General features: G+C 39.4%; 1 protein-coding gene across 2 annotated transcripts in view; it reads left to right on the forward strand.

Annotated features, from left to right (window-relative positions):
- NRG3 (neuregulin 3) overlaps positions 1-24553 on the forward strand; it is a 424549-nt gene that overhangs the window by 178025 nt on the left and 221971 nt on the right. For both annotated transcript variants that reach the window (XM_087963966.1, XM_087963965.1), the window contains exon 2: positions 12659-12788. In XM_087963966.1, the coding sequence (XP_087820092.1) occupies positions 12659-12788 (130 nt within the window). The remainder of the gene's footprint in view (positions 1-12658; positions 12789-24553) is intronic.

Genomic DNA, 24553 nt, shown 5'->3' on the forward strand with positions numbered 1-24553 from the left:
ATTCAGACATAAAAGAGCCAAACAGCCAATGAAAAGATAAAAGGAGTCAAAATAACTTTCTTTTTCTTTTTTTAAAAAAGAGCATAAAATAAATGATGCATTGATATCCCTATATGAAGGTATTTTTTGACAACAATGCTGCTTGGTTCCATATTCCCAAATTATTAGGATGTCAGAATGATAGATGCTCTGGTGAATAATAATTATTTTGACATTCTCTCCAGGATGAGGGAATCAACTGAGAGTTGGAATTACGTTATTTATCTCTATCTTTCGTTTCACGAAGCCCTCCATCCTGACCTACTTCTCTTGTCTTTCTAGAGTAAGAGGAAAATACAGTGAGGTTATTATTTTTAGAACACCCCCCCCCCCAGTTTAACACTTCTCTGGAATTCAGTTGTGTGCCCAGGTACCTTTGAATGATAAGTAATACACGACAAGGGTGGAAATTTATAAACATTTATTTAAAAGTATGTTCCTTTCAGATCGGCAGGGCTTATTTATGAATAATGCTGCCCATAATTATTCTAGAGAGGGAATGAGCTGTTTGCAATGGCTACTGTGCATGCAGTGTATATTGTCCCCTCTAATCCCCACGGTATTTGATTTACTTATATATTCTTTGGGCATGTTACGATGTCTGCTTTGCATGCTCACTTTCCCATATTTGGGAAGCAAAAAAGTAAGGACAGAAACTCTAAAATCGCCAAAAAACCTAAAACATATTTACAGGTGATCCTTGACTTGTGACCACAGTTGAGCCCAAAATCTGCATTGCAAAGCAAGACAGTTATTAAATGAATTTCACCCCATTTTACAACCTTTCTTGCCACTGTTGTTAAGTGAATTCCTGCATTTTTTTAATTTAGTCACATGGTTGGTCAATGAAGGTCAGAAAAGGCGACATTGCAACCGTCATAAATACGAACCAGTTGCCAAGCCTCTTTTCCCAGTCCTGTTGTAATCTTGAACAATTACTAAATGAAGTTGTAAGTTGAGGAGTAGCTGTAATTATTTTTAGACTTAGGGATGCTCTAAATCTCCTCATACTCCCTTCAGTCCTTTTGACTATATTTGCATCATGGGGAAGATCAAAACAGCAAGAATAATATAAAATTTGGTCTGGTATCTTTCATGCCCTCTGGATATAAATGCAGAATTATGGATACTGCAATAGGAATCTCCCAGGCCCATTTATGGTGGGTTGTTTTGCAGTCTTTGAAAACTTACTGAAATATATATTTCCTGCATGTCACCCCATCTAAACTAAGTTGCCATTTAGGAGAGAAGCTGCCAACGGATTTAACTTCTACATCTTAATTGTTTATCTCTGTGATTTCTTTTCCTCCAGAGTTCCTCCAGATTTTCATTGCTTTTAACTTGGGGGAGGGAAAGGGTGAAAGATATATATTTTTATTACATTTAAGGGTGTAAGCAAAGGGTGAAAGTTATATATATATATATATCTTTAGATTTAAACTGGTACGGTCCTTTTCTCCCATATTTTTTCCCCTGCAAAGCAAGCATTTTTTTTTTTTTTTTGGTCATTCAGAAAGTATCTTCAGCTGCAAGATATTCTTCAGAAGTTATTTGGAGCAATTGGTAGGGAGAAAACAGCTGTTTTCCAAGAGATGTTGATAAAGAAGAGTTATTGATAAGCATTAGGTAAGAAAAACAACAAAGGCCAATTCCTATTGGTTCATGTTCTTATCTGCTAGTATTTTCTAGTATTTTAACTTTGAGCAGATGTTGTAGAAATAGATGCTCTAGGACAGGAGTCTCCAACCTTGGCAAGTTTAAGCCTGGAAGACTTCAATTCCCAGAATTCCCCAGCCAGTTTTGTTGGAGACCCCTGTAATAGGACATAAAAAAGTACAATTGCCTTAGGTGCCTGATGTGTTGCATTTTGTGAACTTCACTGTTTCAGTGACGATGATCCCAGTGGGATAGTGCTGTTGGTTGACCAGACAAAATTGATTATTCAGGTTTTATATTTCTTTTAGCTTTAGAAAAATATCAAAATGCTAGGGAGAAGTCATAGTGACAACAGCATAGTCTATATTGCTCTTAACTTAATGTTGTTGTTCAGTCACTGGGTCATGTCCAACTTTTTGCAACTCCATGGACCACAGCATGCCAGGAACCCCTGTCCTCCCCCACCTCCTGTAATTTGTCCAAATTCAGGTCTTTTGTATTTAACCATGCCCTCCTCTGCTGTCCCCTTCTCCTTTTGCCTTGTATTTGAGCTTCATGACTTAATACCTTCTTACAATATTTCATAGGTAAGTGTTATCAATTCTCACTAGAATCAATTCCATTGCTGTTTCTCTTTCCTATACCAGGTAGTACCTCTTGGTATCACAGAGTCCAGCAAACATGTTTCTGGGACCTTAAGCCCAAGTCAACTAGGTTTAAACATAATGCACAGTGAAGGGAGCTATGGGCACAGCTGAGAAGATAGCTGGTGATGTATTGAAGTGGGAGGGAACGTGTCCATAAGAAGAATAATTAAACCAAGGTAACTCTGAGGGTTGCTTTCATAGTAAAATACCAAGGACATTAATATTGATAAAGAAACATGGCAGCCATCCAGTCTCACTACTCAATGTTAATGCTCATGGGTTATAAAATATTTACTTCCTTCTTTTTTGAAAGCCAGAGCTTCAAGGTATATTCCCCATGTTTTGAATCTCTTCGCCATGAATTTTAAAGTGGCAGGTCTGCAAAACTTTGGGAAGAGAGAAGAGACAGGCAACTAAATTCATCCTCAGTGCCACTTGGCCAACTAATTAAGAAGAAACAAAGCATCCCTTCCATTCCAGTTAGATTGGGGAGCATATAGTGATCCTTAGGTTATCCCTGATTGCAAAGCCAACCTGCTATTTTCCTTGAGAGGTGAAACAAAATTAAGTAAACTTTGCAGCTCTAGGAAGTCCCAAAGGTGCTTTTTCCAAAAGACAACTAGGAAATGTTGTTTGAAAATGTTTTGCTTCTCATCCAAGATGCTTCTTCCATCCTAACAGACAGGTGTGCTGACAGCCTTCAAAGACATCTAGCTATAGGAAGGTTTTTATACTAATGGATTAATATAAACTGATAATAAATAATAAATGTATTTATTCACTGTTTTAGCTCTGTTGTACACCACCCAGAATTCGTTGTGAGATGGATGGCTTTCTCTCTATATATTGGCTAAAGAAATAAGTAAGAAAGAAAGATATTTAGGAAGATTTAGGTATGTCTCACTTTTATGTTGACGATTTGGAAATCATGGAAAGATATATTTGAGATGAAATTATACAGAATAATGGCTTAAAATGATGGGAGGTAAGAGGATCTATGAGGAAATGCAGAATATCAATAGGAACAATGCTATAAGAAAATGATTTTCCAAGAATATGTTCCTTCATTTACTGAAAGCCTTATACAGATGAAACTTTGAAAAATTAGAATAGCATGCAAAAGTTCATTTATTTCAGTAATGCAACTTAAAAGGTGATCCTAATATATGAGATAGACCCATTACAAGCAAAGCAAGCTAGTTCAAACCATGATTTGTCATAATTGAGATGATTGTCGCTTACAGCTCATGAAAACCCCAAATCCACAATCTCAGAAAATTAGGATATTGTGAAAAGGTTCAAATGTTCTAGGCTCAAAGTGTCCCACTCTTATCAGCTAATTAAGCCATAACACCTGCAAAGGGTTCCTGAGCCTTTAAATGGTCTCTCAGTCTGGTTCAGTAGGAATCGCAATCATAGGAAAGACTGCTGACCTGACAGTTGTGCAGAAAACCATCATTGACACCCTCCATAAGGAGGGAAAGCCTCAAAAGGTAATTGCAAAAGAAGTTGGATGTTCCCAAAGTGCTGTATCAAAGCACATTAATAGAAAGTTATGTGGAAGTGGAAAGTGTGGAAGAAAAAGGTGCACAAGGAGAAGGGATGACCGCAGCCTGGAGAGGATTGTCAGGAAAAGGCCATTCAAAAGTGTTGGGGATCTTCACAAGGAGTGGACTGAGGCTGGAGTCAGTGCATCAAGAGCCACCACATACAGACGGATCCTGGACATGGGCTTCCAATGTTGTATTCCTCTTGTCAAGCTGCTCCTGAGCAATAAACGTCAGAAGCATCTTACCTGAGCTAAAGAAAAACAGACCTGGTCTGTTGCTCAGTGGTCCAAAGTCCTCTTTTCTGATGACAGCAACTTTTGCATCTCAGTTGGAAACCAAGGACCCAGAATCTGGAGGAAGAATGGAGAGGCACACACTGCAAGATGCTTGAAATCCAGTGTGAAGTTTCCACAGTCTGTGTTGATTTGGAGAGCCATGTCATCTGCTGATGTTGGTCCACTGTGCTTCATTAAGTCCAGGGTTAACACAGCCATCTACCAGGAGATTTTGGAGCACTTCATGCTTCCTTCCACAGACGAGTTTTATGGGGATGCTGCCTTCATTTTCCAGTAGGACTTGGCACCTGCCCACGCTGCCAAAAGCACCAAAACCTGGTTCAATGACCATGGGATTACTGTGCTTGATTAGCCAGCAAACTCGCCTGACCTGAACCCCATAGAGAATCTATGGGGCATTGCCAGGAGAAAGATGAGAGACCGAACAATGCAGAAGAGCTGAAGGCCGCTATTGAAACATCCTGGTCTTCCATAACATCCAGCAATGCCACAGGCTGATAGCTTCCATGCCATGCCACATTGAGGCAGTAATTGCTGCAAAAGGGGCCCAAACCAAGTACTGAGTACATATGCATGCTTATACTTTTCAGAGGTCCAATATTGTTCTATGTACAATCCTTGTTTTATTGATTGCATGTAATATTCTAATTTTCTGAGATTGTGGATTTGGGATTTTCATGAGCTGTAAGCTATAATCATCACAATTATGACAAATCACGGCTTGAACTATCTTGCTTTGCATGTAATGAGTCTATCTCATATATTAGGTTCACTTTTTAAGTTGCATTACTGAAATAAATGAACTTTTGCATGATATTCTAATTTTTCGAGTTTCACCTGTATACAACCTGTCAAAATAAAGATTTCCTGAGACAGCTTTCAAAGTATCTTTAATAATATTTAAAACCAATCCGTATCGCTAAAGCAACAGCTAACAACATCAATGATAAAAAAAAAATGTTTTGGAAGTGAATCCATCATTTTAACCAAAAATAGGTAGAAAACAAAAATGGAAATTGCCAAATGCGCTTTTCTGAAAGAATCACGCAAAAAGAGTTCACATTTGCAATGCCTATATGTTGTGAAAGAAGGAAATATTTAAATATTTAAATATTTTCAAGGTAAAAATGAATTTCCTTCAATATTCCCAATTTTGTCCTTCGTCAGTCATGATACAGCATGGAAAAAAAGAGAAATAAAAATAGAGAAAGGTGCTTGTAGCCCTGAATGTGTATTTTTCACACACAGGTATGAAGTACAACTTATGTGCAAGGCAACATCCAAACCTCACATGAACTCTATATGAAGAAGCCAACCACTATTACTAAGATTGGTGCAATTTTCCAGACTGTAGACGAAACTAGACAAAGTTATATTTCAGTTGAGTTTCTTCTTGTATTTCTGGGGGTAGGGTGGGGTTTACAAAGAAATTAAAGTTCTTAAGAATTGACCAAGGTGACAGTGACATACATATACTAGGAATTTATATTTCAATTGCTTAATTAAAGTTATTTCTTTGTCCTAAAAGTGAGTTGATTTAATCAACCCAAGTGGCCAAAAAGAGGTTATGGGAAGACCTCAATTTACAACCATTGGTTTAAGGACTGTTCAAAGTTACAATGGCATGGGAAGGGGGGGAAGACTTATAAGTCACTAGTGTGACTTTTTCACCCTTATGCAGCATCCTTGTGGTCACAATTCAGATGCTTTTGCTACCTTCTGACCAGCAAAGTCAATGGGGGAAGCCAGATTTGTTTTACAAACGTATTACTAACTTAAGAACTGCAGTGATTCACTTCACAACGGGGGCAAGAAAGGTCATAAAATGGGACAAAGCTCATGTAACAGTTGTCCCACTTAGCGACAGAAGCTTCAATTGTGGTCATAAGTCTCTTTACCTGAGAGACAAGTACAGGTAAAGTTGTATTGAGGTGATCAATGTGTCTTTTTGGTTCTAATGTGATGCTTCTTCAGTTCCTCTTCTATGGATTTGGGCCATTTTGAACTTCATTAAGTAATTTGCATAGAGATGGATAAATAAATACAAGAGGAAATTGTTCACATTTTGCTGTTGCTAAAAATGTGATCATTTGTATTCAGCGATAAGCTGATATGTTTGTGTCTCTGGTGGTAAATGCCACACATCTAAAACATGGGAAGTGTTATTACCTAGCTATATTTTCAGACCTGTGCTTTTTTTTTCCCTAGTGGCATTACATACCCTCTGTTTGTGTTAGCACAATTTTCTCCTTTAATGTTTGTTGCATATTGAAGGGGAGGACTGAGAACCAAGATTAATATTTATGGGATGAATAATGGAGATACGCCAGTCATTTAGTCTCAGGGATCAGTTCTCGTATTGTGATTTAATATTTAAAATGTTAGTACGGTGGTGTGAATCATGTTTGCACCTCAAGTAGAAGAAAAAGGAATTTGAGGGTGACAATTGTAGCCTGGATTCCTATTGATATCAGTTAGAGCCAGTTTGGTCTTGTTGTTTAGGCACTAGAGAGAAACGAGAGACTAGGGGTGACATGATAGGGGTCTTCCAATATCTAAAGGGTTGCCCCCCTCCAAAAAAGAGGGAAGTTAACCTATTTTCCAAAACACCTGAAGGCCAAACAGGAAGCAATGGATGGAAACTCATCAAGGAAAGAAGCAACCCGAAACTAAGCAGAAATTTCCTGACATGGAGGATAATTAATAAGTGGAATGACTTCCCTGCATAAGTTGTGAGTGCTTCATCACTGGAGGTTTTAGAGAAGAGACTGGAAAGCCACTTGTCTGGAATGGTATAGGATATTGGAATAGCAGTGGGGAAAAGTGGAGTAGTGATGAGGAGGGAGTAGAAGCTCAAAGATTTGTCTGTGTCTGTCTGTCTGTCTGTCTGTCTGTCTGTCTGTGTCTAGGGACCTGTGGTGTAGTTGGTTCTTTTGTGCTTGGAACCCACTAAACTGGGCCTAGTTAAAAGATCCCATGAGAAACTAGTGATAAAAGTGCGATATTCATTAAAAAAAGTGGAATATCCAACACAGGATGGCAACCACACAGGTGGAATTGGCTTAAACTCAAGGAGTTTGTTGTTTATTCCATTATTTACAACATTTATAGCCCTCCCATCTTACCTCAAGGTGACTCTGGGCGGCTAACAATAATAAAAGATAAAAAAAAAACCTATATAAATTAAAAACATAAAGAAGCTAGAGTGACCTAAATTACAACGGCACTGAAAAAAAAGTGCTCCAACCATTGGAGCATCCCCTGTGATCACGTGATCAAAATTCAGATGCTTGGCAACTGGCATGTACTTGTGACTGTTGCAGTGACCTTGGGTCAGGGGATCCCCTTTGGTGACCTTCTGACAAGCAAAGTCAAAGGGGAAGCCATGCTAACAACTGTGTTACTAGCTTAGCAACTGCAGTTGTCACAAAATGATTTGATTAACAACTGCCTTGTGTCAGCGTTCCAACCGAGGTGGCATTTAAATTTTTTAACAACTGGTTCTGTGGGCATGGCTTAGTTGGTGGGCGTGGTTTGATGGTCATGTGACTGGGTGGACGTGGCTTAGTGGTCATGTTATTGGCTAGGTGTGGCCAACTCAATATCACTCACATTGAGGCACGCATCTCCTCGCCTGGCCTCTCATGACTGTGGGGATGCTGCATCAGTCATAAGTGTGAAAAATGGTCATGTCAATTTTTTCAGTGCCATTGTAACTTTGAATGGTCACTCCATACAAGCAAAGTACAGAAAAGGAGGGGGAAAAAACTCCAGAGAAGTTCCTGAGACAGGAAGTCTAGTCCTGCCAAGAATGTAATAAGGGTTAACGGAGAGGCAGTTTCTGTAAGCAACACCAGAATGTTTCCTTCCTGCCTTCCTTACAGGATTAGGCCAGTAATTTCTTCTAACAACCGGTTCTCTGAACTGCTTAGAATGTTAACAACCAGTTCTAGCAAATAGGTGAAAACTGGTAGAATTCCACCCCTGGTTCCAACTAACCAACCCCAAACCAATAAATTTTGAGACAAACAATCCCTCAATGTTCCAATTTATGAGAGTTGTCATACTGGCACATCTGGGAAACTCTGAATCTGAAAGTTCCAGGTTTTCCCTTCCCAAAAGAGAAATCAAAGACCTATCCCCTGCACCCACCAGTCCATCACACGGCACAACCACGGCACAACTTCTTCCCAACTGGAGACCTTCCTCCAGTCACTCCCCTCCAGGTGCAGGGCAACATGTCCTTGACTCTCTGAGAAAGAATGTTGTTGTATCTAGTCTTCCACCTCACTATGAAATCCCTCTCCCAAATTCCCAGGCACTGAATGTGGCAGCCTCAAAGCTTCCGATTGAACAATGGCTTCCAAGGCTGACATTTTGCTTAGCAATGGAAATTTGGGACTCGCTTGTGGTCATAAGTCAAGGACTTACATTATTATATTCACTTTATTGATTCATTCACATTTTCTTCCTAGCAAGTGCTATAGGAACAACAACACACACTATAATGCTCAGAATTAAATACTGACACACACAGAGAGATTTCAAGCTAAGGCTGATGAGCTTGCCTATCAATTTTATACAGCCCTTGGAAGAGGCCACAAAGGTTGGGGAACTGAAGGAAATCTGAGGATGAGCATTACTCATGAACTACCCAGTCACCCTACTTTTTGTTCTTAGTTTTATTTAGTGGATTAGTTCAAATCTGCTCTGAGCACATTTAACGGAGAAAAGAAATTACCGTATATGCCGGCGTATAAGACGACCCGGCGTATAAGATGACCCCCCAACATTTCCACTCAAAATATAGTTTGTTATATACTCGCCCCTCTTCCGCACGCCTTCCACTTTTGCACTTTTTTTTTTTTTTGAGGCACTTTTGTGCACCGTGGAAACGAATCCGTGAAGCCGAAGGAGCAGCCAGCCTTCTCCCAGCTCCCAGGAAACGAGGCTCGCACCGCCCAGGCTCCGCTGAGGTATCCGACTGGGGCTGTCAGGAGTTGTTACCGCTGGCACGGCTCGCGCGGCTCCAGTCCTACGTTGCCTCGGGAAGGGAAAGGCAAAAGGAAGAGCAGCGGCGGCGCTTTGCAATGGCAGCAGTGGCTCCTGGTTTTGCCTTTCCCTTCCCGAGGCAACGCGGACTGGAGCGCGCGGAGCCGCGCCAGCGGTAACAACTCCTGACAGCCCCAGCCGGATACCTCAGCGGAGCTCGGCGGTGCGAGCCTCGTTCCTGGGAGTGGGAGAAGGCTGGCTGCTCCTCGGCTTCACGGATTCGCTTCCACGATGCGCAAAAGTGCCTCAGTCGCGGCAGCCGCAGTGCTTCCCAATTACTATTTGCCGGCATATAAGACGACCCCCCCAATTGGAGGCATGTTTTTCAGGGCAAAAAAGTCGTCTTATACGCCGGCAAATACGGTATATCCATCCATCCATCTCCACAAGAAACCACATTCATCTGCAGTAATAGTGAAAAGCTGATTCTAAGAACTCATAAAAGGGTAAAGAGAGAAAGTCCCAATGCATTTCAGGTTCATTTGTTCCTCTGCCTTTTTCCACTTTATAAAGCATAGTTTTAGAATAAGGTGCTGGCAATTTCACTTTCTTAATAAATAACTTTTATTGAACTTTAATGCTTAATCTTTTGCTCATCTCCAGTGGATGTCTAGTTGATAGAACAGAATGCACTGCATTATATTTGAAGGAATTCTAGAGAATGTTGCCAATAGTGGCGCTTCCAATGTTTGGAGCTATCTCTTATAGCCAGGAGCTGGGTTTCCATCATCTCCCTTTCTCCAGAAATATCATAGAATATCTGTGGGGTCTTTGGTGCTCTCTGAGCTTGGCGTTTTTCTTGCAGATGTTTCATTACCAAACTAGGTAACATCCTCAGTGCACTGATGATGTTGCCGAGTTTGATAATAAAATGTCTACAGGAAAAACATCAAGCTCAGAAAGCACATTTCAACCCTGAACTGCAATATTCTCTTCGATGAGTAGAGTATCTATCAAAAAAAGCTGTTGGAGGAAATGTAATCTAATTAAATGGGACCATTATTGTACTGTATTTTATCTATGCAGTGGTATAAAAGATCTGCTTTAAAATTAGAATGCAATGTATCAACATTTGGCACCGTGGTGTTTTGATAAAGGATAATTAAAGGCTATTTCAACCTGAAGAATAATATTGATTTAATAGAGAATGATGATCAGGCCAGCTCTCACTGAGACATACACAATGAAACTGTTCTGAGGCTGCAAAACTTAGAATAAGAAAGTTCAAAGTAAATAATTTTCAAAGAGGCTTTCTTTTCTTTCCATCCTATTCCAATTATGAAAGCATGTTCTATCTATCTATCTATCTATCTATCTATCTATCTATCTATCTATCTATCTATCTATCTATCTATCTATCTATCTATCTATCTATCTATCTACCGTGTTTCTCATATAATAAGGCCGGGTCTTATTTTTTTTTGAGCCCCGAAAAAATGGCTAGGCTGTCTTTTCGGGGGTGACTTAATTCCCCCCCTTGCATCTTTGGGTGGGCGGGTGGCAACGGCTTGGATGTTGACCTCGGCGTTGGTGGGGCACTTCGTCGGGGTCAACGCAGGCAGCACCATATCCGGGTGTGCCACAAAAGTACTTCCTAACGGCAAGCCCCCCCACCATTCCCCCCCATTTCGCATGTTTTAATATAGGCCTTAATTTGGGGGGAGGGGCTTAATTTCATTTCATGCCTATAAAACATGCTGGGGCTTCCTATTGGGGGAGGCCGTATTGTTGGAGAAACAGGGTATCTATCTATCTATCTATCTACCTACCTAGCTACCTATCATCCAATAATATTTATATATTATCCTAATATCTTCAAACCTAATTCATTTTTGTTGGTGGGAACGGAAGCAAGGAGAAACCCGGCATATTAATGTTTTAATGGAAATAATTGCTTCCAATTTTGGGAATATAGAAGAAGTCATGATTCAGGAATGCTTAGCAGAAAAAAAGAAGGGTCTCTCCAACCAGGAAATAATGAAATCCATGACAGTTGTCAGCCAGATGGAAACTGTAAATATAAAATTAATAGGTGAAGATGAGATGGAATCAGTTAGAGTCTTAATGACTCATTTTAAGCATGTCTCTAGGATTTGGCATCAATACCTACTGAGTTTCAAAAGATGACATCTCTGCTGCCTTAGAAATCAACCCAGAGTTAATTATTATGCAGCTGACATTCAATAAGATTCCTTCCAATAATAGGAAACCCTCACAAGTTGTCTTATATTTCATGATTCTATATGGAAAATTCACATTCTGATTGATAGAGATGAAAATGAGGAGATGGTGAGTGTAATAGCTCATGCATTAAATGTGAAAGAGCCAGACATCTTATTCAATGTGAAACTTCAGGAAGATTCAAACTTCAGAGAGTAGACAATACCAACTGAGTGCTCCAACTTTAGTAGATGCAAGCTTCTCCTGTTCCACTTCCCCGCCATGCTTTCAGAGCCAGTGACTGATGTTGACCTAACCATCTCTCTGTTTCTTAACTACATAACGAGAACAATAATCAATGAGAACAATTCACCGGTGGAATGGCTTGCCTCAAAAAGCTATGGGTGCTCCATCAGTGGAGGTTCTTAAGAAGAGCCTGGATAGCCATTCGTCTGGGTCTCTTGCCTAAGCAAGGACTAGAAGATCTTCCTTGTCCCTTCCAACTCTATTGTTCTATGTTCTACGATGCTTCAAGAAACATTATGGAATCTGTACTAGGAACTACGATCAGGGAAAATTAGAATCTCCTATTTCTTTCCATAGACCTGAGGGTATATCCTTAATATATCCCCAAACCCCACAAACATTAACGCTAGACTGTCTACTATTGACCTCACCCCTTTCCTAAGAGGTCTGTAGGAGGTGTGCATAAGCGTACCAACGTGCCTACCACCCCTGTCCTATTGTTTCTTTTTATTTTTGTTATACGTATCCATTTCATGGATTCATAACTATGTTTATACTTATACCTGTTATCTTGTAAGCAATTGACAAAATAAATAAATAAATAAATAAACAAATAAACAAATAAATAAATAAAAATAGCAATGCATCTCATGCCAATCCCATCTTATTTCATTCTTCAACATAGTGACTAAATTGGTAGACCAGTGAAATACTATGGACATAATATACTTAGACTTCAGCAAGGCATTCGACAAAGTAAACCTCAACCTACTTCTTGGCAAGCTAGAAAAAAAATGAGATAGATAGCATCACTACCAGATGGATTTGTAACTGGCTGGCATCTCCAAATACAGTAATTATTCTGAAATCTAGATGAATGCTGATGAATTTCAATTTCAACTCAACCCTCCTAGCTGAGTCTTTTAAAAGTAAAAGTTGATGGCCAGTGGGAATAATATCCATTGTATTAAAATGTGTTTTTCTTTCATTCTGTTTTTTCCTTCTTCTCTAGATACCACAACATATTCCATTGAACAATCTGAGCACTTTAAGCCATGCAAGGATAAGGATCTTGCATACTGTCTTCACGAAGGCGAATGCTTTGTCATTGAAACTCTAACAGGATCTCACAAACACTGCAGGTAAGACATTTGGTTTTTTTTATACAAAAGGTTGATCATCGTTATGTTTTTATAAATCATGGCAACATTCATATGCACACCCATGCACAGATTAAAGTAAGCAAAACAAATTACATAGCTTAAAATATTACTTTTAAAAAAATAGCAAGAAGGAAAGCCAGCTGGATTTTGTGTCTGAAGCTCGTGATGATTTGACAGTAAAGATTGCTGGTGGTACCTGTGAACACCACTATCAGTAAATACTGTAGATGAGAATGATAATTCTCATCAAACTGATTTTCCCCAAACTCAAGATAATTTGTTATTGGAAAGTTGAAGCTGATTAAAAGGTATGCATTTAGAGGTAGAAGTTGTTTTCAATGTTTCATTGCTAGGTTATTTTTTTAAATTTCCCTTTATATGTGGAGGTGGAAAAAAAAAAAGAATATTCATGAAGGGCCCTCAGAGGTTTAATAGATGTTTGCCGAACTACTATATAATTGAATTCATGTTTGAGAAAATCATTGAGTTTAGGATTGAGCGATTGATGGATAGGGACCACTGGTAGTCCATGTTGTCCTGTAGAAGAAAGCAAGAATGTAGGCAAGAATGCTGACCAACAGTATAACATCCAAATAACATTTTGTATTACCAAATGGGGGATTCCTACACTAAAAGGATGCTTATTATTTTATCATTTGGGGAGAATTTGCATTCAGAAAAATCACAAGTTTTATTCTGTTAGTTATTAGATGTCCAGGCTTTGTTATGCAAAAGGCTTTGCTTATTATTATAGCAACTTTCACACATGTATCTGTTTCATTCGTAAATGGGTTTATGCCTAAATTTCTGAATGTAAATAAGATGAGTCTAGAATGAAAAAAAAAGTCACACCAGCTTCTTCAGATTACTGGCTCCATCCAATCTCAGGAATAATTATTTTTCTGCCCGTGTTATGTTTTGCCAGATTTCCTTTTTCATGTGAAAGTTGGCAAAGTTATCCCCAGTTAGATTATTTTTTTGGTTGAGTTCTTCCTTTGAAGTGATTGTGTTCTGCCATTATTTAATAATTTTCAACTATAATGCCCATGCCTGGTTTTTTTTTTTTTTTAATGCATGGGTTCTTTAGTTGTGAAGTTCCTTTTACAAGGCTCTAAATTTATGGTTTTGAATTTGGTGACTAATTTCACAGCAACCTCCCAGGAACCTCAAAAGCAAGTAGCTCAAAAGGAGATGAATGTCTTTTGGGCTCTTGACTAAATTGCCCCAAATTGGCTCCTTTGCTCACTTTAAATCTGCCTTAAGCCCAGTGCCCAGATTCCTCTTGGCCTACACCAACCGAGTGAGTGGGCAATAAATCTCCCATAACTTTTTTGGAAATTCCCCACCTGAGGCTGTTTGGTTCGGTTGCTTCAGTGGGCAGTGAGTTAGACCCCAGTTGCCCTATTTATGTGTTTGCGCTGAGTTGCTTTTATCCTCTTGCATAAAAGGGGAAATTAATCTGCCTAGATTTGGATGCTAAACGCCAAAGAGAGACATATGGCAGGCTGTGGATTGGCCCTTTCCTCAGAAGAAATGTAGTATGGCCCCTGATGGCCATTGCAGGGTGTAGCCCTAATTTTATTTATTTATTTATTTATTTATCTGTTTGTTTGTTTATTAAATTTTTACCCTGCCTGTCTCACCCAGTGACTGTGGGTGATTGGCAATTAGGGTATTTGAATGATTGATTTACTCATTCTGCCTAAGTCAAGTCTTCTCAAACTATATTCCTTCCTCTTCAGTTGCCTTGTATCTGTTAGATCAGTGTGTATTCTCAACCTGGTCAACTTTAAGAGGTGTAGACTTTAAAATCTCAGAATTTCCCAGCCAGCCATGAGGAATTCTGGGAGTTGAAGTCCATACCTCTTAAAACTTAACAAGATTGACTGTGTTAGGTGATATGAGCTTTTCTTATTTTATGGCTCAACTTCTTATGACAAGTCATTTCAAAGCACACTTCTGAATTCTAGAGCTGTGTTTAAATATTTGGAGTAAGGCAGGCTTTCTGAGCAGATAAACACTCCCTGTTTACATTCAGTAGCACTCCAAAAGTATTTGCCAGTCCTCAAATCCGTCAATCTTAGAATAGTCACTGTCTGAGCACTGAGTTGCTTTTCTTTTTCCTTTCAATCACACACACTTCACGGATCACTTACTGCTTCCCCTGTTTACTTTTTCCTCTTATGACACCCGTTATTAAAGTAATTACTCTCAATCAACCCAGTTTGTAGATTTATGACAATAACTTGCTGAAGCTATCTTAAAACTTTCTGGATGAATAAGGAAATGCTTCTGCTAGCAACCAGGGAGCTGTTTCTGAGCAATGGTGTGTGTGTGAGTGTGTGTGTGTGTGTGTGTGTGTGAGTGAGAGAGAGAGAGAGAGAGAGAGAGAGAGAGAGAGAGAGAGAGAGAGAGAGAGAGCATTTTATGTGGCGAACAAACAAAAGAGAAAGGAATGGGTCCATAGCTGTAGAATTCCTTTGTGTGTAGGTATAATTGAAGCCTGTCAATCAATTTCTAAGGCCAGAGATCTTAGGGAACAGGGGCCCCAGGGTTGGTCATACAAAGGAGATGAACTGGAATGCCTGTAGGGTTTGTTTTTATCAGCAAGGTCTTGTGGTGATCTAAAAACCTAAATGACCGGACTTATTTCAGCTGAATGGATCTCTCTAGTTGTTTTACTGGGGTTGGGGGTATGATGGCTCAGCAGTTAAAGAAGCTGACCACCTGGGTTTGAGACCCAAGTGCTGCACAATGGGGTGAGCTCCTGTTCTTTGCTCCAGCTCCTGCCCACCGAGCAGTTCAAAAGCATGCAAATGCGAGTAGATCAATAGGTACCACTTCAGTGGGAAAGTAACAGGCATTCGGTGCACCTCAGTGTATAGTCATGCTAGTCATATGACCACAGAAATGTCTTCAGACAATGGCAGCTTCCTCAGTTAAGAAACGGAGATGAGCACTACTCCCTAGAGTTGAACACAACTGGACAGGGGAAACTTTTACCTTTAGTTGTTTTATGATGAAAAGATGGTAGGAATTTGAATGTTAGTATCATGCCCTTGTTAGAGTTGGACTCTGAGGGAGAGGAAGAAAAGGTGACAGGGAGTGGAGGTGTGGCTCCGGAGGTTGTGGAGGAGGCTGGGAAAGGGCAGAGGCCGGATGAGCAGTCAGAGAAAGAACCAGGCCCATCCCCTCTTCATCCTAGGACACACAGGGAGGAACCAAGAAGGAAACAACTTGGCTTAAGAGAGAGGAAGTGGCCATGATCCCCCTCATTGGTTGCAGCTGGGGAGAATAGTATATAAGAGAGATGGTTAAAACACAGCATTGCCAGAAGCAAAGCATGTTTTATTTTGGGCTGAAGTTATCTTGGTTGGCGTCTTTCCAACAGACTGTGCCTTGTTATCTCCTTGAAGTTGGTAATTACTGATCCTGGTCCGTTGTGGAAATTCCTTCATTGTAGTTTGTTTTAGTTTTTTATTTCACCTTTATCTGCTCATTAAGTTCGGACTGTATTGCTTTCTTTTGAAAACTATCTTTGAATAAGTTTTATCTTCAACTGAGAATTATTGAACAGTGGGGCCAAGTTGGAGGCATTAAAGGACATTTATTTACGTTTTAGATTTTGTTACGTTTGTGTTACACTCCGGGTCATCACAGTTAGTTATTAGGGTTTGAATCTCAAAATGCAAGGAACATTGGTACGTCAGTATAGATGTACAAAGCAGGATTGACTATCAGAAGGTCAACTAACTGAAAATCAAAAGAAGAGTTTCAGAAGTGGTACAACACTTGGAATAATGAATATGAAGGACATTTTAGGATGTGCTTTAAAACTGTCCTTCATGGAGTATTTTACCTCCAAAGGATCTCATTTTTTGCTGGCATTTCTCTTAAGGACGGTTGTGGGAGTCATGTTTTTGGCCCAGCTGAGAGTGATATACACTAAGATCATAACAAGCTCTTCTTGTGAGATTCATTCCAAGGTGCTTTGCTCAAATCCACCTTTTAGTTGAAGTTCCGGTATAAAAGCAATTACCATCCCAAGCCCAATTGGATTCGATATCCGGGATCCAACTCAGTGTTTTCTGAATTGAATTGGCCATGAGAAGGACTTTTGTGGAGGCTTGTCCCTGAATCCCATGGACAGTTCAAACAGATAAGAATTCGACCTGACCAAACTCACCAAATGGTTGACTGTGAATCTTAGGTAACTTTCAAAACCCATAATAATTGGACACATTGAGATCTCGGATGCTGAGGGAGGGGTCTCTTTAAATTTTTTTAAAGCTATATTTTAAAAGTTGATGTGTAGCAGTTTTCAGCTTATTTGGAAAAATGAACTAAATTCCTTATTTCAAACAGATCCCTTCCACCATTTACATGAAAGAGAGAAATGCAGATAGGTAGTGCTGTAGGGGTAGGAAATAATTAAACAAAAATAAATAATGTTATTATGTATTTGGTCAGTAAGTATGATCTATTAGCAAGTACTTGGCACAGCTTATATTATTAATAAAAGAATGGATTCTATTGACTAACTGCCAGCAAGGATAAATATCAACCATGAATTGCCTTTTATTTGCTGTATTTTCAAGGCTGTTACACTTCAGTTTTCTCTCAAACCTCTAGTTTGTTCACATGGGCATTTTTTTTAATAGTGGGCATAGTTAAATATTGGTTATTGGTTGGCACAAACATAATACTATTTTTGCTAAGCAAAGAAACATTTCCTGGAATATGTTCTTGCAAGTATGGTTAGTGCTGGAGCATAGGGAAGTTGAGTCATCTTTCATTCTCTGGAAATGCTCTATTCAGATGTGTTATAGTTAGGAAAAACATGGCAAGAAGTTCATAGAATTATAAAGCTGGAAGGGACTGTCAATAGTGTTTGGGTGGCTTGGTGGTCATGGCTACTTTTTTGGTCAGTGCCAAAGGCTGTCCTGATACTGTGTTTGTGGAGAATTTTACTGATTTTATCTGTGGTGCCTTTGATGTAGGGGAGTAACGTATTAATTTCAAACAGATTCCAAAGAAACACCAACCTAATCCTAAGGGACATACATACATACATACATACATACATACATACATACATACATACATACATACAGCCTTCTGGATTGGATCTCTCTTTAATGATCTCCCAGCCATTGCTTCTTGTCCTTCACTCAGCTGCTTTGAAGAATAAACTACTTCCTGCCCCCATCTTCTCTGTGACAGCCTATCAAGTACTAGAAGATTATAATCATATCACCCCTAGTTCTTCTCTTAGTTCAGGGGCCTTCAAACTTGACAGCTTTGAGGCTTGTGGACTTCAACTCCCAGAATTCCTCCCCCAGTCTTGTTAGCTCAAGAATTCTGGGAATTGAAGTCCACAAGTCTTAAAACTTGCCAAGTTTGAAGACTCTTGTCTTAGTTAGATTTTACATACCTAGTTCCCTCAATGTTCATCACATAGTTTAGTCTCCAGAACTCTCATCATCTTTACTGCTCTTCTCTGCAATCTTTCTAGAACCACAACATCTGTTTTTGTATTGTGGCAACCAGAACTGGATCCAGTATTCCAAGGGTGGCCTCAATCATGCCATCACTATAAAATTGATAAAGGATACCCTGAAGCAAATCGTCTGCTTTCCACCATAAACCTTCACATATTGTCTTTTGTGCTTTCAATTTCTCACCCTGCATTTTTCTTTTTTGTAGTCTAATCAGCCCCACCCAATCGTCACTTAGAATATAGAACACTGAATAATAGAGTTTGAAGGTACCTTGGAGGTCTTCTAGTCCAACCCCCTGCTCAAGCATTATACCATTATACCATTATACCATTTCAGACAAATGATTGTCCAATTTCTTCCTAAAACCCTCCACTTCTGGTGGCCAAATTCTTCCAGCGATTAATTGTTCTGACTGCCAGGAAATTTCTCCTTAGTTCCAGGTTGCTGCTCTCCTTGATTAGTTTCCACCCATTGCTTCTTGTCTTGCCTTTCAGGTGCTTTGGAGAATAGTTTGACTCCCTCTTTTTTGTAGCAGCCCCTGAGATATTGGAAGGCTGCCATCATGTCTCCCCTAGTCCTTCCTTTCATCAGACTAAACCTACCCAATTCCAGCAACTGTTCTTCATCTCCAGTCTAATCATTTTTATTGCTCTTCTCTGCACTCTTTCTAGAGTCTCAACTTCAATTTCCTTGCTGTTTCCTTTCCTCTCCATCTCCTTTTTATCATGTCTTTTGTGATTCAGTGCTCATTCATTTTCTCTGTATACTCAAATAACTTCCAAACATTTTCACACTGCTCATTTCCTTTTCTACTCAATCCACTTTTGTTTAATGTCCTTTGATTCTTGGTATCTTTTGACTTTGCCACACAATTCTTAAATGCCTATTCCCACTGCATTCAATATACTTTGAATTTTCCCCTTACATGTCCAACTCATACTTATGTATGAGAAACCTGGGCCCAAGCACTCACTGATTCATGCAAGGATTGGAACGAAATATGTATAAAGTATTCAAAAATGTATACCATTCATTTGGAAAGTACACATACAAAAACATGCACAATCTTACATGCTAATTACTTGTGCATTATTATTTTATTATTTTAATCTGTTATTTATTTTAAAAAAAGCCAAGATATTGGAAGCAACTTGAATTTCGCAGGTTCTCTTTATTTTTACTTAAAATTCCTACCTTGAACTGAACATGATAAATATTTGTCAAATAGAATATAGGAAATGTATTATTTGCAGTTCAGTTTTCTGTTATCTCGCATCTTCTTACAGCTCTCTCTTGTGAGATGAAATTCATATCCCAAATTCTGGTAATCAGATTTCTTTTCTCTCTTTTTTTAAAGTCCCATTAGCATACAGGTGAAACTCAAAAAATTAGAATATCGTGCAAAAGTTCATTTATTTTAGTAATGCAACTTAAAAGGTGAACCTAATATATGAGATAGACTCATTACAGGCAAAGCAAGATAGTTCAAGCTGTGATTTGTCATAATTGAGATGATTGTGGCTTATAGCTCATGAAAACCCCAAATCCACAATCTCAGAAAATTAGAATATTGTGAAAAGGTTCAATGTTCTAGGCTCAAAATGTCCCACTCTTATCAGCTAATTAAGCCATAACACCTGCAAAGGGTTCCTGAGCCTTTAAATGGTCTCTCAGTCTGGTTCAGTAGGAACTGCAATCATAGGAAAGACTGCTGACCTGACAGTTGTGCAGAAAACCATCATTGACACCCTCCATAAGGAGGGAAAGCCTCAAAAGGTAATTGCAAAAGAAGTTGGATGTTCCCAAAGTGCTGTATCAAAGCACATTAATAGAAAGTTATGTGGAAGGGGAAAGTGTGGAAGAAAAAGGTGCACAAGGAGCAGGGATGACCGCAGCCTGGAGAGGATTGTCAGGAAAAGGCCATTCAAAAGTGTTGGGGACTTTCACAAGGAGTGGACCAAGGCTGGAGTCAGTGCATCAAGAGCCACCACACACAGACGGATCCTGGACATGGGCTTCAAATGTCGTATTCCTCTTGTCAAGCTGCTCCTGAACAACAAACGTCAGAAGAATCTTACCTGCGCTAAAGAAAAACAGAACTGGTCTGTTACTCAGTGGTCCAAAGTCCTCTTTTCTGATGAGAGCAACTTTTGTATCTCATTTGGCAACCAAGGACCCAGAGTCTGGAGGAAGAATGGAGTGGCACACACTGCAAGATGCTTGAAGTCCAGTGTGAAATTTCCACAGTCTATGTTGATTTGGAGAGCCATGTCATCTGCTGGTGTTGGTCCACTGTGCTTGGTCCAAGTCCAGGGTCAACGTAGTCGTCTACCAGGAGATTTTGGAGTACTTCATGCTTCCTTCCACAGACGAGCTTTATGGGGATGCTGCCTTCATTTTCCAGCAGGCCTTGGCACCTGCCCACACTGCCAAAAGCACCAAAACCTGGTTCAATGACCATGGGATTACTGTGCTTGATTGGCCAGCAAACTCGCCTGACCTGAACCCCATAGAGAATCTATGGGGCATTGCCAAGAGAAAGATGAGAGACATGAGACCGAACAATGCAGATGAGCTGAAGGCCACTATTGAAGCATCCTGGTCTCCCATAACACCTCAGCAGTGCCACAGTCACAGAGGTCTATGTACAATCCTTGTTTTATTGATTGCATGTAATATTCTAATTTTCTGAGATTGTGGATTTGGGATTTTCATGAGCTGTAAGCTATAATCATCACAATTATGACAAATCACAGCTTGAACTATCTTGCTTTGCATGTAATGAGTCTATCTCATATATTAGTTTCACCTTTTAAGTTGCATAACTGAAATAAATAGACTTTTGTATGATATTCTAATTTTTCGAGTTTCACCTGTACTTTCTCTATTTTTAGGAAGAGATTTGTGACTGCTATCTTTTTTAACTTGCTAGGGAAAGATAGCCAAATTATTGTGAGTTTATGAAACGTGATCTCTCCAGGCAGTGTGGAATTACTTCAATCTGTTTGTGGTATATTTTCTGTCCCAATCAAGCTTTATAAATGACCTGTTTTGGTCTGAAACAGAAGTAGGTTGCCCAGATGTTTCAATGTATGCATGGTATAATTTGGATTCTGCCCATCTTACAAATAAATATAATGTTCCACGTTTGGATGATAGAAAGATCTTCCCCTGTGTATGCATGCTTGCCCAGAGATAAGAGAAAGCTCTGTAAAACAGGCATGATCTTCTCTAGAAGTTCTCTAGAAGTTCACTATTTATATGTAATCAGGGTGAGACTGAAGAACTGTCAGCCACACAAACAGCGCCAGCAGTTCTACTTTGAAAATATTTATTTATCGAAGGCATACATAACAAAGAGGATCTGGCAGCCTCGTTGATCGCACAAGTATGAAGGTGTGCTGTCAGGTTTCTAAGTGATGAAATCTATTCAAAAACAAAACAGCAAAGTCTATCTTCCATAATAATTTCTTTTATTTAGAATAGCATCAAATTGGCAACGTCTGTTGTAATTCCGGATCTGACACAACCCGGAATTACACCACATAATATTAGAAGTTAGAAACAGCCCCAAAAAGTCACATTCTCCAATAAATGTAAATCAACAATTGCCTGGTGTCATCTGTCTCCACCTCCAGGTCTCAGCAGGGTCAACTTTCGTTCCCAAGGGAAAAAACACCACCTAGCCTAAACAACTCTATCTCCACTCCTCCCACCTTAGGAATGTGGTAAGCCTGAAACTCTTACCCCCAATACCAGCAAAGAGAAAGAAAGAAGAAGAATATATATAAAGTCTAAATAAAATGGCTACACACATGTCAATTTCAGGCTGACATGGGCATTCCCACATGGCTGTCACACTGGTCTAAATATCTTGTTCAGAATTGGTGGCCGAATAAGGTTGTCAGTTCTACCCAAGTAAGGCAACAGTAGCAAACCTGCTCAGGAGGAATATTAAATCCACTTCTCACTAAGAGCCCTTTCTTATCTGGATGGATGTTTATTTTATTGACTCCCATTTAATCCATTGCCATAGCAACTTCTGATTCAGCATCTCTTGTTTATGCATGTTGGACACTACCTCATTCTCCATCATGAAATGATCTCACTTTCAATATTTTTATGCACAGAGAAAGTTGGGCTGCAGAAATTTGATGGTCACTAGATGGCGTGAAGAGTTTGAATTTTATAGGGTTTTTGCTTCTGCTGACATCTAGTGGTTGTTCGGAGTTTTGTACTCAGACCTGCTAGCCTTAGTAAGAAGAAACTTCATCATGGAGCAGAGCACACACACTCTTTGTGGAGATGGTTACTAAAAATAATAATAATGGGATTTCTACTTTTTTTTTTTTTTGCTAGAAACTCCTGATTGAGTTAATCTTTCCAGGAAAAAAATACTGGTGCTGTTATTTTGATTGGGATGCCATTAGCGTGGGATGTACAAGCATCTGTCTGTCAGGCTGTGAAATGACACAGAATTATGCTCTGTTGCACTGCTGACTATGAATTTGTGAAGCAGTAAACCTTGGGAAGAAATGAGGGATAGAGTACATAGGGAAAATAGTTTTAAATGTTGCAGGATTCTAATATTGACCTTTAAAAAAAACAACTGGTTTATATTTATGTTTGCTGCTCTCTCTCGCTCTCCCTTCACTTCCCATACACACACACACACACAATGTATATGAGCTGCTTCAACAATATTTCCCAATGTTTAGTTTGTTTTCAAGCCACATAATTTTTTCTTGTCTCCATTCCACCCTGTTTTTAGGTCAAGCATAGACACGCAAAGGTTTGTTTCTTGGGACCTGTTTTGTTGATGTAAAAGTAAAGAAAAAAGTTTTTTTTACCATTGACTTTGACTGCTGGCTATGACACGGAAATGTTGGATCTATATGTAACTTCACAATTCAGAAATGGTTTCCCATCACCCAATTTGGAGATTTGTTTTGACTTGCCGATCTAACCTGCAGCCCTGGGATTTCCTGGGGGGTCTCCAATTTAAGTATTAACCCCATCTGACCCTACTTTAATTTTTTTCTCAGCCTGTCAACATCATTCATCATCCAGATGGTTCCACTGGTGCATCTTCCCATAAATACATACTGACAGATGGTGTTTGTTTGTTTTTAACAATATGAGAACTCCCTGGGTGAAGTGTAAAATTTCCATGTATTCAAATGTTCTAATCCAGGGGTCTCCAACCTTGGCAACTTTAAGACTTGTGGACTTCAATTCCCAGAGTTCCTCAGCCAGCAAAGCTGAATTGAAGTACACAAGTCTTAAAGTTGCCAAGGTTGGAGACCCCTGTACTAATCTACTCCATCTGGGAGATATGAATCACGTTCCTTTGTCAGAATTCAACATTTTGAGTTCCCCAGGCCTTCTTTGTGGGTGTTGCTATGATTGTCAGACTCCATATACAAGAATTTAAAAGCAATTTAATGTGTATTGTGAATAAGCATCTCAAGGTTTTGAAGGGGGGGGGGGGGCTGGAGGAGGGAAGGAAATGACTCTTTCCTATCCTAAACAGGTGTTGGACTCAATTTTCCCTGTGTCTAGTAGTTTATGTAATGAAGCAATTTTACTTCCCAGTGAGCTTCTTCGGAGAATCTGCTTTTGCTAATGATTTCCCTTTGGACAACCTTATTTACTAAACATTTTAATTTGTTGAATCCCTTCCTATTTTCGCATGCACTGAAGCTTACACAAACAACCAAGTGTGTGTTATGAACTGCCAGGGAAGGTAATTTTTGCCTGCTGGAGGTTTATCTTAAAGGTACAGCATTTCCACAGAGGAGCAGAATGCGTAGAAGTTTTAATTCCAGGTATAACTCATTTAGACAGTTAAACTGACTTGTAATGCCCCTAAGACAGGAGGAATAATATTCAGAACCTATTTTGTTTGTGTGTTACTCATTTCAAATAGTCACCCAGATTAATAACCTCAGAAGGGGACCTTGAGGGTTTAAATTTATGTGCATATCTAAGAAAAGGATTTTTCAAGTGCCTGGAATATATAATGATTATAAGAAGGAAGATTTATCATTTGAGTCAAGAAAATTGTGGTTAGTCCATAATCCCCAAACCATGTTTCCCTGTGAAAATCTGGTGTCTCTATGAATATTGCAAATTGGAGACATTCTTTGGTACATTTTTCAACTTCATTTAGGCAACAGAAGGAGGCTAATAAAAGGCAACCCAGGTCTTTTGTACGACTCGGTTTCTGTGGCTGAGTAGTAA

Source organism: Notechis scutatus, chromosome 4, assembly GCF_049901735.1.
Source record: "Notechis scutatus isolate UNSWTSFEM ecotype Mainland chromosome 4, rNotScu1.2, whole genome shotgun sequence".
Lineage (NCBI taxonomy): Eukaryota > Metazoa > Chordata > Lepidosauria > Squamata > Elapidae > Notechis > Notechis scutatus.